Genomic DNA, 15,656 nt, shown 5'->3' with positions numbered 1-15,656 from the left:
CCTCACTGTCCACTCATCTAGCCCACACTTCCTGAGCTTACCTAGGAGGCTTTTATGGGAGACAGTGTCAAAAGCCTTGCTGAAGTCAAGGGACACAATGTCCACTGCTCTCCCCTCCTCTACCCTGCTAGTCATTCCATCAGAGAAGGCTATCAGATTGGTTAAGCAGGATTTCCCCTTGGTGAATCCATGCTGGCTACTTCTGATCACCTTCTTACCCTCCATATGCCTGGAGATGACATCCAGAATGAGCTTTTCCATCCCCTTTCCAGGAATGGAGGTGAGGCTGACGGGCCTGTAGTTGCCTGGGTCCTCCTTCTTGCTGCTTTTGATAGTCAGGAAGCTGTTTCTATTTTTAGTTTTACTACACAGATGTTCATTTTGGTAAATACATACATACAAACATTTATGTATACATATAAACATATAAATGATGCTTTCTGCTAACCAAATCAGGTTTTGGAATGATCTCCAGAGAGGTTATAAAGCATCTTTATCAGCTGGTCACCGAAGGAATCTACCAACCAAGGAGTCCCACAGATTAAAGAATTAGTTTTTCAGCTGCATGATGATAACTCTTTGCACTTTTTTCTCTGGACACAATTACAGAATAAAGCATGTTCTAGGAACTTTTTGTTCAAAATGTTCCATTTCAGAATACCATATTGTAAAACCTTTACCATAAAGGTAATCAGGCCTATGGCTTGATTTCAGGTCTATTCAAAAAGGGTTAAGTTTAAATTTGAATATAGTTTTCAACTCAACAATATCTGTTTCTTGTACACCTTCAATTTGTCAAAATAAAATTAGTGTAATTCAAAATGTAAGTCTGTGATATAAAAGAACTGCTTTATGTTTTTTTTTCTTAAGTATTCTTTACAGAGTAGTTAGATGAATTATCTTAAATCTAGATCCAAACTTCAGCATGCAGAAGATTCCAGATCTTTTCAGTTTAACCTCCTTTCTTAGAGTAAATAACTGTAAAAATGCTTCTTAATTAGCCTTCTTAATATTGGAATCAAAAGTTAGAGATAGCTGCATGGAGACCAGTAAGAGGTGTTCAGAGTTGTTGGAAGCTTCCAGTTAAAACTATTTGAGAAACAGGTCATGTGATTGTATTTAAAGGCTTATTTATAAAGTGTAGCTTCAAACCTTTGCTATATAAATTCCTCTTGTAAAATTTGAACAAATTTGTAAAATTTGTGCTTCCAGAGTGCAATAACATGATAGCCTTTGTCTAATTCAGTTGTATTTCTCCTCGCTTAACAATTACTAGGAAAGAACTGGAAAAAATAAAGAAGGATTTGGAAGAAGAGAAGGTTATGCGGAGTAATTTGGAGGTAATACTAGTTTATATATACATACATTATTTATATAAACTTATATATATATAAAACTCTATAAACAAATATGTTTTATATAGTAAAATATATGTATCAAATTCTAGAACACTGTTCCTTTGTTTAATTGGAAAATAGTTATTAGCAATATATATAGGTGTTGGGGTGTGATTCAGTCTCGATGGCACTAGATTATGTTCTGTGTTAGAAATATGCCACAACTGGATATGTTCCAAGAGAACAGATTAAATTTGTCCTTCAGTTTTCACAAAAGGAAAATATTAGTTTATATGTAGATGGTCCAAAAAATCAGGGAATTTATCAACTTTTTAAAAAATTTAGGATTATCTATTTAAGTATTAAGAGGATGGCTCAAATTAATTCAAAGGGTGCAGTGTTTTTAGTGATGTGTGTGCAAAGAACAGAATGCATCTAAAGAGTAAGTCTCCTTACATACGAACCCCACACCCCTCAGATTTTTCTTTTAATGTATCTCTATAGTAAACAATGAAGTTGCCTTAAATATGAACTGAGAATGGAGGAGAAATAAATTTCATGCATCTTACAAATCCATTTGAAGAGATCAAATTAAGCATGACACAGTATTTTGCATAAAGTCTACTTTAGGAAGCTAGTCTGAGATGATGCATCATTGTTCAAAGCACGTCAAATAATCCAAAAACCAGCTTTGTTAAATTGCTACCTGTATTCAGAATAGGTTTATCTAGTAGGATGTGTCAGAAATATAGGTGAATTTATGATTATTTTAAGTCCGTGTTTTTAAATATAATATACTGCAGCAATATAGTAGTAGGAGCTGTAAATATTGAGTTTTTGAAATTTATAATTTTGGTGAAAACTTTGAAGATTTTAGGTTATTGTTACCTAAATACTGACCTTTTTCTTAATATCTGTTTTCCAGCTTGAAATAGAAAAATTGAAGAAAGCAGTGATGTCAACATGAGACAGCAATGGACTCAGTCTCATTAACTCACCAGGAATTTGAAGCTGAACACAAGTAGAACTGATTTTCTTATTTCATAATAATGGATGCTGTTGTTCTACAGTCTTAAAATATATAGTAAAAAAGGAATATAGTCTTTTATTCAGAGAGATAAAACAAAATAATGGTGTAATTTTTTTGCCAATATAAAAAGAGGCCTTATTTCTTACTGTGCTGGAATTGCAGACCTTTATTTTTTGGTTTGCTTGAAAATACTACTGAGTCTGTATAAAAAGCAGAGGGAATTCTTAATAGATTTTTATTGAATACCTGTAGCTTAATTTTTAAAGAGATCTATACTATAAATAGCGTGATCTGTCTTTACAAGTAATCTGTAACATAGTCTACTGGGAGGGATGGAATAGTGGTATAGTAATTCAGTCACTACTTTTCCCCTACACACAAAAGGGAATATATGATATTTGTGTATTTTTTAATTTTGGCAGTCTTACCCAGGGTTATGCTGTTGTGCCTGTCTGCAGTGAGAATATTAATATGCTGTTTATAAGTTTGAGTAATGAGATAGGAATTCATTAGTACAATGAAGCAGATGAAACACCTATGCATTGTAATAATAATGAATGATCTAGTCAGAATAGTTTAACAGAACATTTTGTCACTTGCACTATTGGATTAAAAAGGGATTTGAGATTGGATCACGAAGTTACAACAGAATTAACTTTTAAATCACAAAATGCAAGTAACGTAGAAACAAGGCTAGAATGAATCCATTCTTAATTCAACTTGTGCCTAGAATATTACAGGACACAAAGTGAAAAGTGAACTTTAACTCTCAATTTCTGTGCTTCTGTGTATCTAAAATGAATTAATCAGTCTTTTTAGTGGTTAAATTTACATCTTGATCTGTTTTTACACAAGTCAGTTTTTGTTAATACAGCTCCCAATAAATCCTTTGCAACTCTGATACTCTGAAGGTCTCAATATGTATATATTTATGCCATAAACTTTCTCAGTAGGTTGTGTACCTCTAAATTTAGTAACATATTTCTATTTTAACAATTGATTAGAACGGTTGCTTGGAGGACAGCATTGTGTTGGTATCCAAGACTGTCTTTCATATACTCTTTGTGGAAAGCAGTTGAAGTCATGTAGATTGCCATTATCTTTAACCCTTAAGATCAACATAGTGCACAAGAATAATATGCAAATAACATACAAAGTGATGGGAGAAGAAATTGCTTTTGTTGCTGTGTTTAGCTGATAAAGAATTGCAGAACATAAAGCTTTAGAAAGCCAGTCAAATGCATTGCTTCAGTTAGCAACAACCGTGCCTCCTTTTGATCTAGCAAAACTTAAATGGCAGGAGTGCCACACAAGTTGGCGAGTCCATTGGTGAGAGAAATAATTATGTTTCTATTCATGGGAATAGCCATAAATACAGTAATTATTTAGTACATCACTTAAGCGAGTGACATGAAAGTGTTATTTTTCAGAGTATGCTTTTTCTACAACTGATGCATCGTAAAAAGCAAAACATCAAAAAGTCAATTGGAAGATGCCTGTCAGTGACTGATTTATGATTTTAATAAAAATTGAATAATAATATACTGTGCAGGTATTAAGTTATATTTGCTAGTCACAGCATAAGCTGATTCTATATGAATGCTTTTAACTCCTAATTATATAGATGCATCACAACTGAAGACCTGAGTCAGATCTTTATATTGAGGAATAATGTGTGGCAGTACTACTTCTGTCAGACACTAAACTTTTATTTAAGATTTTTACCTCTAAGTCAGAAGATAAAAAGCAAGAATTAAGCCTAATGGAATGGAAAATTTTGTTGTACAAGCTGTGCACTGTGATCAGAGCATGAAACAAATCTTGTAACAGATTACAGAAATTGTGTGTCTGTATTTACGCTTGTAGCAGATGAGCAGAACAAGACAATCAGTTGAAACCGCAAATGAAAAGTGTTAATTATTTAATGGCCTTTGTTCACTATAGCAATAAATGACCCAAGTGCAATGACTTGATTTAATAAAATCATCTTTTAAAAGTCGCTGCTATGAATATTTTTAGCCATAAGGAAGTTGCCCTGATACATGTCTGTCTTGTCTTCAGCTAGTGTTATGGACTGGAGTGGAGGGAAAGAGGGTAATAGTTTTGAAGACATTCCACAGTACAAGTTTCTAAAAGCAGTATGCTTTCCTGACTTGTTTACCGGTGCTGTAAAATGATGCATGCTCTCCAAACCCAGCAAATAAAATAAGTTTAAAACCCGTTGAAATGTCTACTCACTTGTGTTCAGGAGTTTTTTTGTTTTGTTTTGTTTTGGTTTTTTTTATGTCATTAAATTATTTGCAGCAGAAGTTTGGAAAAGAAGCAGTACATATTATTTATACAGCCCCCTTTGAGGCTTTCACATTTGAATTTTCTCGTGGGAATACTGTGGTTTCTGACTGTCAGGATAACTAGTCAAATAGCTGAAAAGCCTAAGATTTTTCTTTAAGTCTAGCAAATATGACTGGGAGTCTTAGTAATTCCTGTTCCTTTCTTTTTTCATATTTCTTAGTCTAAACTGAACTGACTTTTCTGTGCATCTTCAGAATTTCTTTGGACACCTATTGCCACTCAGTAATGTGGATGAATACTAGTTTGTTTACATATACAGAACTTGTGTCTAGGATCTGTCTCATCTGGGGCTACAAACTAAACAGATCTTCTGAACCTAAATGTTTTGAGGCTGGACAAACTCGCTCTCTAGAGATGAATTTTTTTCTTCAGGGGAACAGTTCAAGTGACAGCATGTTTGCATCATTTATATATAGTAAAGGGCAATTTGTGTCTGAGGAGCTTGGAGTCTTAAAAACTAATATGATATATTTAAAAGATGTAGAGGGAATGAGGGGGAAGGCAAACAAGGGCAGGACAATGGACAGGCATTTTCAAACTACAAGCTTCATTTTTAATTCAGTTTTCATAGCATTTTTTTAAGAAGCTTTTGAATACCAAGTATAGTTTTGGAAAAACGTACAGGTCTGCTTATACTTTTTTTTTTATTGAAACAATCAACGGTAAGATAATGTTTTCCATTAATGTTGCTTTAAGGGGATGAGATTTCTGATGTGTTGCAGGATTTGACTTTGAGTTGTTTAGCACAGTATCTATTGAACTTTTAAACAGCTTATTAAAATTAGGAATGGTTGTGAGCCAGTATAAAGAGAGGCAGCATTGAATGTGACACATGGTTCAGTCTGCAAGCTCCAACCTACTTTCAGTGGATGTAGGCCATAAGGAAAAGATGTTAATTTGCTTGCTGAGCTGTTGAGGTGCACAGAGGACAAGATACCATCAGCAGTATCATTTCTGATTTATGAAGGTGAATGCATTAACCTGACCAACTGTTGATCATAATTTCCACCCTGCCTCCACTCCAAAGGCTAGATGATCTCTTCAACACAGAAGAGCAGAGATATCTTTTCTCCTAGTGGAGGAGGTACAAATCACATAGGAGTCCGCATAAATGAATCCTGCCTGGCAAAGGTGGCAATCTGGCAGTTTTATAGGTGTGTTTGCAACTTGTTTGGTCAATCTTCTGTGCAATACCATTATCGTCACCTGAAGATTCCTCAGTGCTAGTCCAGTCAGACAAGAAAAAAAGCAGGCTGATGCCCAAGGTGTTTCCTTTGGGAAAGCTCTAAACAAATCAGAGAGCACAACCAATACTGGATGAGACCATGAGAGTGGGACCAGAGTAAGATGGCAGCAGAGGAATGGTTATACACTCATCTGTGGTATCTTGGGGACCTTTGGCTGTGTTAATTTTGCTCATGGTAGAACTCAAGCTTCTAGAAATGGTGAGTACCAGAACAAAACTGTATTTTCTGGAACTGTTTGAAAAAGATCATTATGGGAATTGAAGGAGACTGTGAACTTGGTTTGTTTGCAATCTAAAATAAATCTAATTAGTTGGATTGTGTTTGTTTTGCATTTATTTCCTCATTTTTATATTCCTTCACACACACACACACACACACACACACACACACACACACACACACATATATATATATGGAAATAATTAGACTTATTATCTTTTGATCTTTTTACTCATAGTTTTGTAATTGGTCTCTAATCACTGCCATCGCTTCTAAGAAAATCCAAACTTTTCCTGCAGCTAATATTATTCTAAAGATCACTTTCTCCTTATGAAACTTGTTTTATTTAAAATCACCTTTTCCAAATGTGAGCCATTTAGAAGTATAATTAACACCACTCACGCTTCTGTATAATTGAGAGCTGTAACTTCTGTCCTCAAATGACCATATTAAAGTTGAGAGCTCTTAAGGGTCCTACTGCCGAGTTTTAACTTACTATGTAGCAGATAACAATTCAAGTGATCAAATTACAATGTTTTGCATACTGTTAAACTGTCTGGATTTTAAGTTAACCATATAGCTATTCAAGCCATAAAAATAATAAATTAGTTTCTGTAATAAAGGATTTGGTGGTGATGAAGTTAAATGCACCCTTGCAAGTCTGCAAGTTTTCAGGGAAACATTTATTTACATAGTTGAATATGACAAACCCAGTGCAATGTTTTTGTTTTGTACAACACGTACTTGTAATTTCCATGTGAGATACCTTTTTCCCATAAATTTCACTCTGATTGATCTTCTAGGGTAGTTGAGAGGGGAAAGTTGTAACACCAGGTGATGAAGAACCCTCTGGCCAGAAACCTTGGCTCCACCAATCTGAGGGTGTAATTTCCACGGGGGTGTTACCCCTTGGACTGAGCCCTCTAGTTGCTGTGGTTGCTGTGGATGAGACTGCCTTGCAGAAGCTGAGAGCCAAGAAAATGTGTTTGAAGATTGAGGGGAGAAGGGATAATTTTTAGGGTTTTTCCAAAACACTTCAATTTTAAACCAACAGAAGTCAACAGAATAAGGACTTTGAATTTAAGGCTGTGTTACAGTAACAAGTTTATAAATTACTTTTTAAATAAGTGATCAGTTTACCTTTCTACTGTTTTAAGAAGAGGTTCTTTCCTTTCGTTTAACCATTATCCCACCCAGCTACTCATTTCCCGTCCTCCTCTTGAGACCCTTGCCCCTCTGGGATGCCATAACTAATTAAATTAGTTGATGAAGGAGGATCAGCAGCTGGTGACAATCTCCTGAGTTGGGTAGGAGATATTCTGAGTGGCAAGTCCCTTCTACATGAAAGGTTTTTGGGGCAACTCAGCTCTGTTGTTCCTTACAGACCTTTCTCAAATAAACGTGCAGTGCCTGAGGTTGGGCAAGGAGATCACTGTGTCTGATACTCTGCTTTTACACTGTGTGTTTCTGTTAATGGCATTAGGTGGTTTATCTGCTCAATCTGAAGTACAGTAATTTTGGGGGAAGGAGAAGAGGGTTAGGGAGAAAGAATAGGGAATAAATGTATGTGCTTTCACGTGGACTCATGTCAGTATATGCATGTTCTTTCCTTACAGTGACCGAGTTACTGCTGCGTTGCTTGTTTTGCCTTAAGTGTGTGTTGCTGCGTAGTGGTTATTTTGGTGTGTTTTTACAGTGCTGAGACTCCGGGTAGTTTCCCGATGAGTCAAGCAGTGCAACTAAACTAGATTAGTGTTTCACTGGTAGGTGGGTCTTATGTACCTGGACCTATCCCAGATTTTTACCTTGCTTAAAGATAACAGCCCTGGGTGGAGTTACATCAGTGATTAAATATAAAATGAATATGAATTGCTAATGATGAAACTTGACCAGCTCAAGGATTCCCAGATGTGAAATGGAATTAGGACTGAGAATAAGCCATAAATATTTAAAATTTAAATCAGAAATCAATACAATTCTTACTTGAAATCTGTAGGCGTTTCCTGGCTACATCTTGTACTCTTCTGGTTCTCTTATCAATTTTATTTCCTTAGAAGAGGTGATGGTCACTAGGTTTAAAATCAGGAAGACTTTTTACTAAAATTAGCAGATGTGTCTTGCCCTTTGATGCCATCAGGCAGTTAGAATCCAGAATTTCCTGAGTGCAAAAATACATCTTTATTCCATCAGTGCAGGACCCCTATTTGAACTGTGCTAATCAGTCTGTGCTAATCAATATTTACTATGAAGAAGTCTGAGTGGCTTCTATTAAAACCCTGATGTAACTAGCCGTGTCGTGTGTGTCCTTCCTGAAATCCAGCTGTCGTTCTGCTTTGTTTTGTCTCCTGCTTTAATAAACTCATATATTTTATTTTTTTTTAGACCATGGCTTAATACATCCCGTGGTTCAAGGTCAGTGTCTCAGCTCTGTCAAATCTGCAGCAGCTGTTGCTTTTGCCCTTGTAGCTGACGGCACGCACGGCATCTGCTAATATTCATGCAACATGTTATTTGTCCTTGCTTCCTTTCCCAGATTATTTCCCCCCAGTTTGTACGTTTGCAACAAGCTGCATCTCGGGGTGCTAAGCTTCTACCAAGGACTGTAAGAAATTCCGGGGGGAGGCAGAGGCCTGAATCTTCCTGCAGGGTAAGTAACACTTGACTCCTCGCTTCGCAGGTGCAATCATGGGGACGGTGAAGGCTGGGTGTTGTCTCAAGTCAGCAGGCAGCGGTGAGGCTGCCTGTAACCACCAAATAATTTGGGCTGTGCTGAATCAAAGCTGCCCAGAGCGGGTGGAAAGGGCCTTCGGCAGGGCCCGGGTGGCACCTGCAGACGGCTGTGTCCACGCATGATCGTTCTGGTTTGGTATCCAAGCCTCGAGGGCCTGAGCTTTCTATCTTGTCTCTCATGGCAGTTCTCAGTAGAGGCTGCCTGAGGAGAGCCGCAGAATTAAACGCTGTGCAGAGAAGCTGTGCTAAATCACTTCTAAAGGGGCCCACGGGCCAAAGTGTTTTAATAAGCTCTTCACCTCACAGTTTACAGTAAACTATTCACCTGGTAGCTTCCAGTGTTGGCCAGACTTATTTAAGAAAAAGCTCACAACTCATTTGTACTTGTCAGTAAGAAGCTAATACATGTTAAAGGTCCAAAAACCACCTTGTGAGCCTGGTAAGGACGTTCTTTGGGAAGGTGCTTAGCTGCTCTCTTACTAGCAGCTGGGTTCTGGTTGAAAGTGAAAACAGAGGCGTCATCTTATTTAACGTCCCTTCCTCCCAGAAGGAACGCAGTAGACGTGTGGTGATGGAGCTGAGGCTAGTCCGCTTTCTGGTCCTTTGGGCAGCGCAGCGCTCCGGGGGCGAGTCAGCAAACGAACGCGGGAAGCCAAACCCTGCAAGCCATAAAGCATCAGCAAATGCTCTGCTGTCCAGCACAGAAGTCTGCAATGCTTAATCTCGTGGAGGGAGGAAAGAAATCACTGATTTGCTCTGGTTTATTCAGAACCATCTCTCTCACTAAGGGCTGAGTGTCGCAATGGCTTGGACAGTTCTGCTGGTAAAAGTCTCCTGTTGACTTTCAGGGTGGAAAACCCAGACTGCTTGCAGGGAGAGAATTGAGCAGATCCACAGACAGCAGGGACTGAGGAGCAAATAGTTCAAGCACACAACCAGCCTTACTCTTGGTGTGTCAGAAAACTGCTATTCAGCCTCTGCTAAAAAGCAATAACAATGTGGTTTCAAAGGCATCATATAGCTGAGCTTTATTTCAGACCAAGATGATCTGACTGGCAAGAGTCAGTCCTCAGGCTGCCTGGTGGTAGATGATAAATCATTTGATTATGTGAAAGCCAGGTCTGATCAGCCATCCTAGAAGGAATCTGGCTGTCCTGTACACCCTCGCTGTAACTGGCCCTGCATGCAGTAGCACGGTACCTCCAGCTCAGGGAGTTGTTTCCCAGTCAAAAGAGGAACAAAGCAGCTGCTGATATTCTGTTCCACTGCAGCTTTATCTTTTGGCAAAAGACACAAGCAAATCCTTATGCATCAACATAAGTGTACTTGAGAGCTTAAGCTTAATACAAGCTTTTGGACTTTGTCTGCTGCTGTGGTGGTGTGTGCTATCTAGTTCACTAGTTCCCCTGAAAGTTCCTTACTAGTTTGTGCCAAGGAGTCCCCCTTTTTTGATTTATCCTCATTTTTAACATTTAATATACACATTCCACTTTTCCTTAGTTTTCAGCTTCTCAGTACGGAATCAAAGATTGGTAATCAACAAGGTGCAGTGAGTAGTTTGGTGTCAATTTTTTTTGAAGTGTTTTCTGTGGTTGATACTCACCCTTATCGACGATGGTATTCTGTCATACCCCTTAGAACAATATCTGCTTGACCTATTTTCCAGATGGGTGTTTAAGCCTCATTCCTTGCAAAGATAACAGAGATGTTTGTGTTCAGCCTTGTTCTCCTTCCTTCCATGGGGAGACAGACTGTGTCTGCAAAGACAGAAGGTGGCAAATGTTCACAGATGCTTCTGCCAGTCTGGATATCCGGTCACTTTTTCAGGTGATGTAACTGCTGCAAGTCCACTTCAGCAATGGCCATAACTTCTTGCAAAGACCCTCTTACCCCCATATCCTTTAAATCCTGAGCAAAGGGGAAAGGATGGGATCCTAAGATACTTGTCACCACAGTAACGCTCTCTGACTTCATCTTAAATGAAGTGGCAGTAAATGAGTTGGTACCTGGGAAATTCCTATGTGGAAAAGTAATTCAGAAATGAAGTTGCCTTGTTCACTTTGGTTAATGTCCTTTACATGGAAATAAGCTGAGATAATGATATACTAGGGTGAACCTGAGGAAACAGCAAGACAAATGTATGTAATAATTAGATGATTTGTGATAAATTCTCCCCCATCTATAAAATAACTTTTTTCAAGTTATTTCAAGGATCAGGCAGTTGTTATGCTTTCCTTTGTGTGTGTTGTGCAGGCAAGACTTTCTTGTTCATTAACAAATAGCTCTTGATCTTGGGTTTCAGGCCTTCCAGCACATTCATTGCACATACAATTCTACAATTTATCTGGCTGTAGCAGTAGCCCCCTAACCTCATTCTATTTGTTAATTCTATTTTCCTTCCTTCAGAGAATCTCTGAACATGGACACGTTAGTATTGCTGGAGGACATCTCTCTTTTGTAGGGGAAAGGAAGCCCAATGAAGCCTGGAGATGGAGCAAAATATTCTGATGTTGATGACCACGGGAATGAGAAGTGCCAAGCTAATTTTTCATGCATTATTCCAGATATTTTGTCTTCAGCAGCCATTGCAGGAAATATTGCTGATATAGTGGAGTTGCTAAAGCAGATCTCCTTGGTAGTTTCAGGGAATGTCAGTAAAGGAAAAATGCAGGTATTTCCTTCAGTGGGCTTCAAGAGGATGTTTCCAAGCTTGACAGAGCATCCATACAGTTTCTTTCTTATAGACACTATCCAGTGAAGTGCTGACTGAAAGTTAGAGAGATCACCTGGAAATAGTTTCCAAAGAGGGACACTTTTTTGTTGTCGAAAAATCTGGCCTACTCATGTATGATGGAAATCCTCAGCTTTGGCTAGAGTTGGAATTTGCTTTCTTTAAAAGTAAAAGTGTGCACCAATTGCTGTAAACATGGGAGAGTGGTACAGGAAAGAATTCATTTTTAAAGCATAACATTGTAGAAAAGGCAGCCTTGGCAATGCTCAAGTAGTACCACACCTATGTTGTTGTGTGTTGCATGATGAAAACAGAAATCCTTCCCTGGTAAGCTCAGAAAGCAGAGAGTTGGAGGAAGAAATGCAGGGAGGGAGAAATAAGCAGAGCTTCCAAATGGGTCAGACTCCAGAATAGAATTTAAATGTCTGTCCTGACCTTTACCTTATACTCTTTATGCTCAGCACCTTTTGAGCATGATGTGAAGAGAGAAGGAAAATTTCTCGTGGTGACTCTCCCCCATGAGATGGTGGTGTGTGGTGGACGTGGGTCACGGGAATCTGTGCTGTTGTAAAGGGAACACACCCCTTTGACAAAAATCACTCTTTAAATTAAATGAACCTTTCTGGAGACTCTGCCACTGGAACAGTACAACTTGTTCTTTTTAATATCAAAAATAACTTATTTTTTCTTGTCTGTTTCAGAGTGACAGTGGAATAGCAAACCATGTTCTCGATAGCTCCATCATTTCCAGCTGGGCCTTTGTAAGGGATAGAAATGCTAGTTTAATATTACTAGACTCAGTGAACTTATTTGCTGGGAAACTTCTTTTAACAAACAATTCAGAAAGTATACAGGAACAATTAGTTCCTACAAAAGGCTACAACATACATAAAAAAATACTACAGGGAAAAGCTTTGATTTTTCTGTGGAGTTCAGTAACTCGGACAATATCTCTGGGCATGTATTCGTTCCAGAAGAAAAGCTTGTGAAGCTATCTAAAACTTCCACAGCCATCAGCATCGCATTTCCAGCTCTTGGAGTGATTATAGAAACAAGCCATACGGACCCTGGTTTTGCAGATGGAATGGTTTTATCGGTGGCTTTGCCAGAAGAACTTTAGCATATTTTGTTTACCTTTGAATAGGTCAATAAATGGAGCGTGTCAAAGCTCAGTGTGTTGGATGGCACTCTGCTGAAAGGAGATGGGATGACAGACCTCGCCAAATTAAGTCAGATGACATCAGCAGCGTTGTTTGCTTCTGCATGTATCACCATCAGACGCTCAAATCCTTCTCCAATCTTATGTCAGCCACCAAGTTACGAAATGCAGTGCTGGATTACATTACGTGTGTGGGATCTGGCCACTCGATTTTCAGCTTGGCTCTGTGCATTATTGTTGAGATTGCTGTCTGGCGTCACGTTACAAAAACTGAAATCACTTGCACGCGCCACTTTTGTTCAGTGAACACAGCTACATCGCTTTTTGTTGCAGACATTCTGTTCATTTTAGCTGCTGTTGTGCATGATACAACCCAAAACTACCAGCTGTGTGAAGCTGCCACATTTTTTCTTCACTTTTTCTATCTTGCCTTGTTTTTTTGGATGTTTAGCCTAGGCCTCCTGATTCCCTATGGATTGTTAGTTTTTTTAAAGACATGATCTACGTTCATAGATGCAGCATTCTTTACAGGATATGGACGTTCTCTGGTCATATCTGCTCTCACTGTTGCTATTACTGAACCAAGGAATGGATATTTAAGGGCTCGAGCCTGCTGGCTCAATCGGTATGAGACCAAAGCCCTTTTGGCCTTCATTGAACCTGCTCTGTGTATCATTGCTGTGAATCTGCTGCTGGTGGTGGTGGTTGTGATGAAGATGGGAAGGTCCTCTGCTGGAGAAGCTTGCAAGTCATCAGATTTGAGCAACGTGATCCGAATTAGCAAAAACGTTGCCCTCCAGACGCCTGTTTTAGGCCTCACCAGGGGGGTTGGATTAGTGGCGATTGTTGATTAAAAACTCTCGCGTTCCATGTTACATCTGCACTACTTAATACCTTCCAGGTGAGCATGTATAATATCATGTGCTGTACCTTTGCTGAGCTTGGGAAAAGGTAGCCGATCTAGTGCAACATGCTCTGTGCACGAAAAACTGGCTCTAAGCTTTCCTTTCAGCTTAACTATTTTACGTGGTGGGTGCACCAGATGTTTCGCATTGACACGGTAGATGCAGATGGGTAGTGAAAACAAACCCACTGGTGTAAATTCAGATGAAGAATTAGAATGTTTGGTTATACTGATCACAAAATACCACGGTTAGTGTCCATTAACTGCAAAAATGTCTAATCCTTGGTACCTGACAAAAATATATAGAAGATCCTCACCATTGAAGATAATTTCATTTAACTCATTAATGTAAAAGTCAGTGTTAGCTGACATACCACTGCATGTCCGGATTTTCTTAGCTGCTCCTGGCCAGTGCTGCTGTTAAGTGGGTTGAAAAAAAAAATCTGGTAGCTAACCTGTCGGTCCAGTTTGTAATGAGAGTAAACATGGATTATATATTCATTCTTGACATTACAGGAGAGTCTCTGCAACTTGGGGTGTATAAGCTCATTTTGAGCATTACTATTACCTAATTTATAGGTGATGAGATTTATTACACCGACAAAAATATTATTCCGTCCCTCCATAGGGAACTAACAGTCTAGAAGCATTTAAGAAATAACATATATTTATACTGTTTCTGTTAATACTTTTGCAATTTTCTAGGGTTTCTTCATCCTGTTGTTTGGGACACTTCTGGACAGAAAGGTACTTGGGTCACTTCAACACCTACCCTTGGTTCTTTGATTTTATACACTTTGAGAAACTGTCTCATTTATTTTTTTTTTTTTGATCTACAGACGAGAGAAGCCTTAAGGATGAACTGCCTTTCATCAAAGAGGAAGCGTAGTCTAGCACAGGTAATTTCCCCCCCCTACCTTGCCCCTTAGCAGATTACTTCAGAATTTTATGCCATCGAGTGCACCTGCTCATATGTAAATGGAGGAAATGGAGCGGTCCACTAATCTTGCATGGTTTAATATTTACCCAAGACAAGTGCTTGCTGTGAATTTGATGGTGATGGTAGTGGTTGTGGTGGAGACAGGAAGGTCATACAGGACATACAGATATCCTGAAGGTATGTTGCAGATATTAAGCTGCTAAATAATAGAAGTGGCAATCTGCAGGTTTTAAAGATCACCACCCCATAACCTACTGCTGTTGGTACAAAGTATAAAATAGCACCTTATTTTTATCTTTTTATCTGTAGATATCAAAGTTGTTTAGAAAAAGAACGTATATTGTTTTTCTCATCTGTAAAACAGAGATACTTTAAGGTTACTGGGTAAGGAACAGAATGAGGAGTGCAACCCAAGTCTCCAGAATCCTGCTGTAAATGATCTGTTTGTCGTCTTCACAGAAATATGACTCTGTGTGGCCCTGGGGTTGCTCTGGAATGCCGGAGGGTGAGTCTGTCCCCGACTCCGTGTCTGTTCGTGACAGAAACCACTCAGAGCCCAGCCAGTCCGTCTGGTGCAGACCAAAGCTGTGTACTCAAGACCGCGTGAACTTCTTAAATTTTAAATGTCAGGGCAATTCATTAATGTTTAAACATTATGGAGGCAATAACTTGAGTTTCAAAAGCTCCATAAAAAGCATTGAAGGAATTGCTGTGATGACATCATTGAGTTAGTATCTTGTACCTCTACTGGAAAACCTCTGGCTTCTGTTAGGTTTCTTGTGTTACCAAGGCTTAAAGAATTTAAGCTGTATTTATACAAGGAAATCCCCTCTAGCTATCTCAAAATAATTAGCTGCGGTGCTCCTGCTCTCCACAAAAAGAAACCGCCAATTCTGTTTAGACTTTAAAGAACAAAGTTCTTTCCCTGCTTTTCTCCAGTCTATTCATTAATCGATCTTGATTCTATATTGATACCTGCAGAGTTTCTTCTAGTAAGAGCATGTCCA

The 15,656-nt window shown here is 38.7% G+C and overlaps 2 protein-coding genes across 2 annotated transcripts in view; both read left to right on the top strand.

Moving 5' to 3' along the window:
• CD2AP (CD2 associated protein) overlaps positions 1 to 4,594 on the top strand; it is an 83,737-nt gene extending 79,143 nt beyond the window's left edge. Inside the window, exons 17-18 of the mRNA XM_062573218.1 lie at positions 1,277 to 1,340; positions 2,263 to 4,594. Coding sequence (XP_062429202.1) covers positions 1,277 to 1,340; positions 2,263 to 2,304 — 106 coding nt within the window. The 3' untranslated portion in view covers positions 2,305 to 4,594. The remainder of the gene's footprint in view (positions 1 to 1,276; positions 1,341 to 2,262) is intronic.
• A 4,440-nt stretch (positions 4,595 to 9,034) lies between these two features.
• Positions 9,035 to 15,381, top strand: ADGRF4 (adhesion G protein-coupled receptor F4). The gene is given in 12 exon segments (XM_062573121.1): positions 9,035 to 9,051; positions 10,416 to 10,459; positions 10,582 to 10,742; positions 11,322 to 11,392; positions 11,394 to 11,586; positions 12,348 to 12,536; positions 12,539 to 12,797; positions 12,800 to 13,654; positions 13,657 to 13,706; positions 14,415 to 14,456; positions 14,549 to 14,608; positions 15,109 to 15,381. Coding segments are annotated over 12 exon segments (2,214 nt in total).
• The last annotated feature ends 275 nt before the right edge of the window (positions 15,382 to 15,656 follow it).

Source organism: Rhea pennata, chromosome 3 (assembly GCF_028389875.1).
Source record: "Rhea pennata isolate bPtePen1 chromosome 3, bPtePen1.pri, whole genome shotgun sequence".
In the NCBI taxonomy this organism is placed as follows: domain Eukaryota; kingdom Metazoa; phylum Chordata; class Aves; order Rheiformes; family Rheidae; genus Rhea; species Rhea pennata.
Note: the sequence above shows the minus strand (reverse complement) of the source record. Positions and strands in the feature narration are given on the sequence as shown.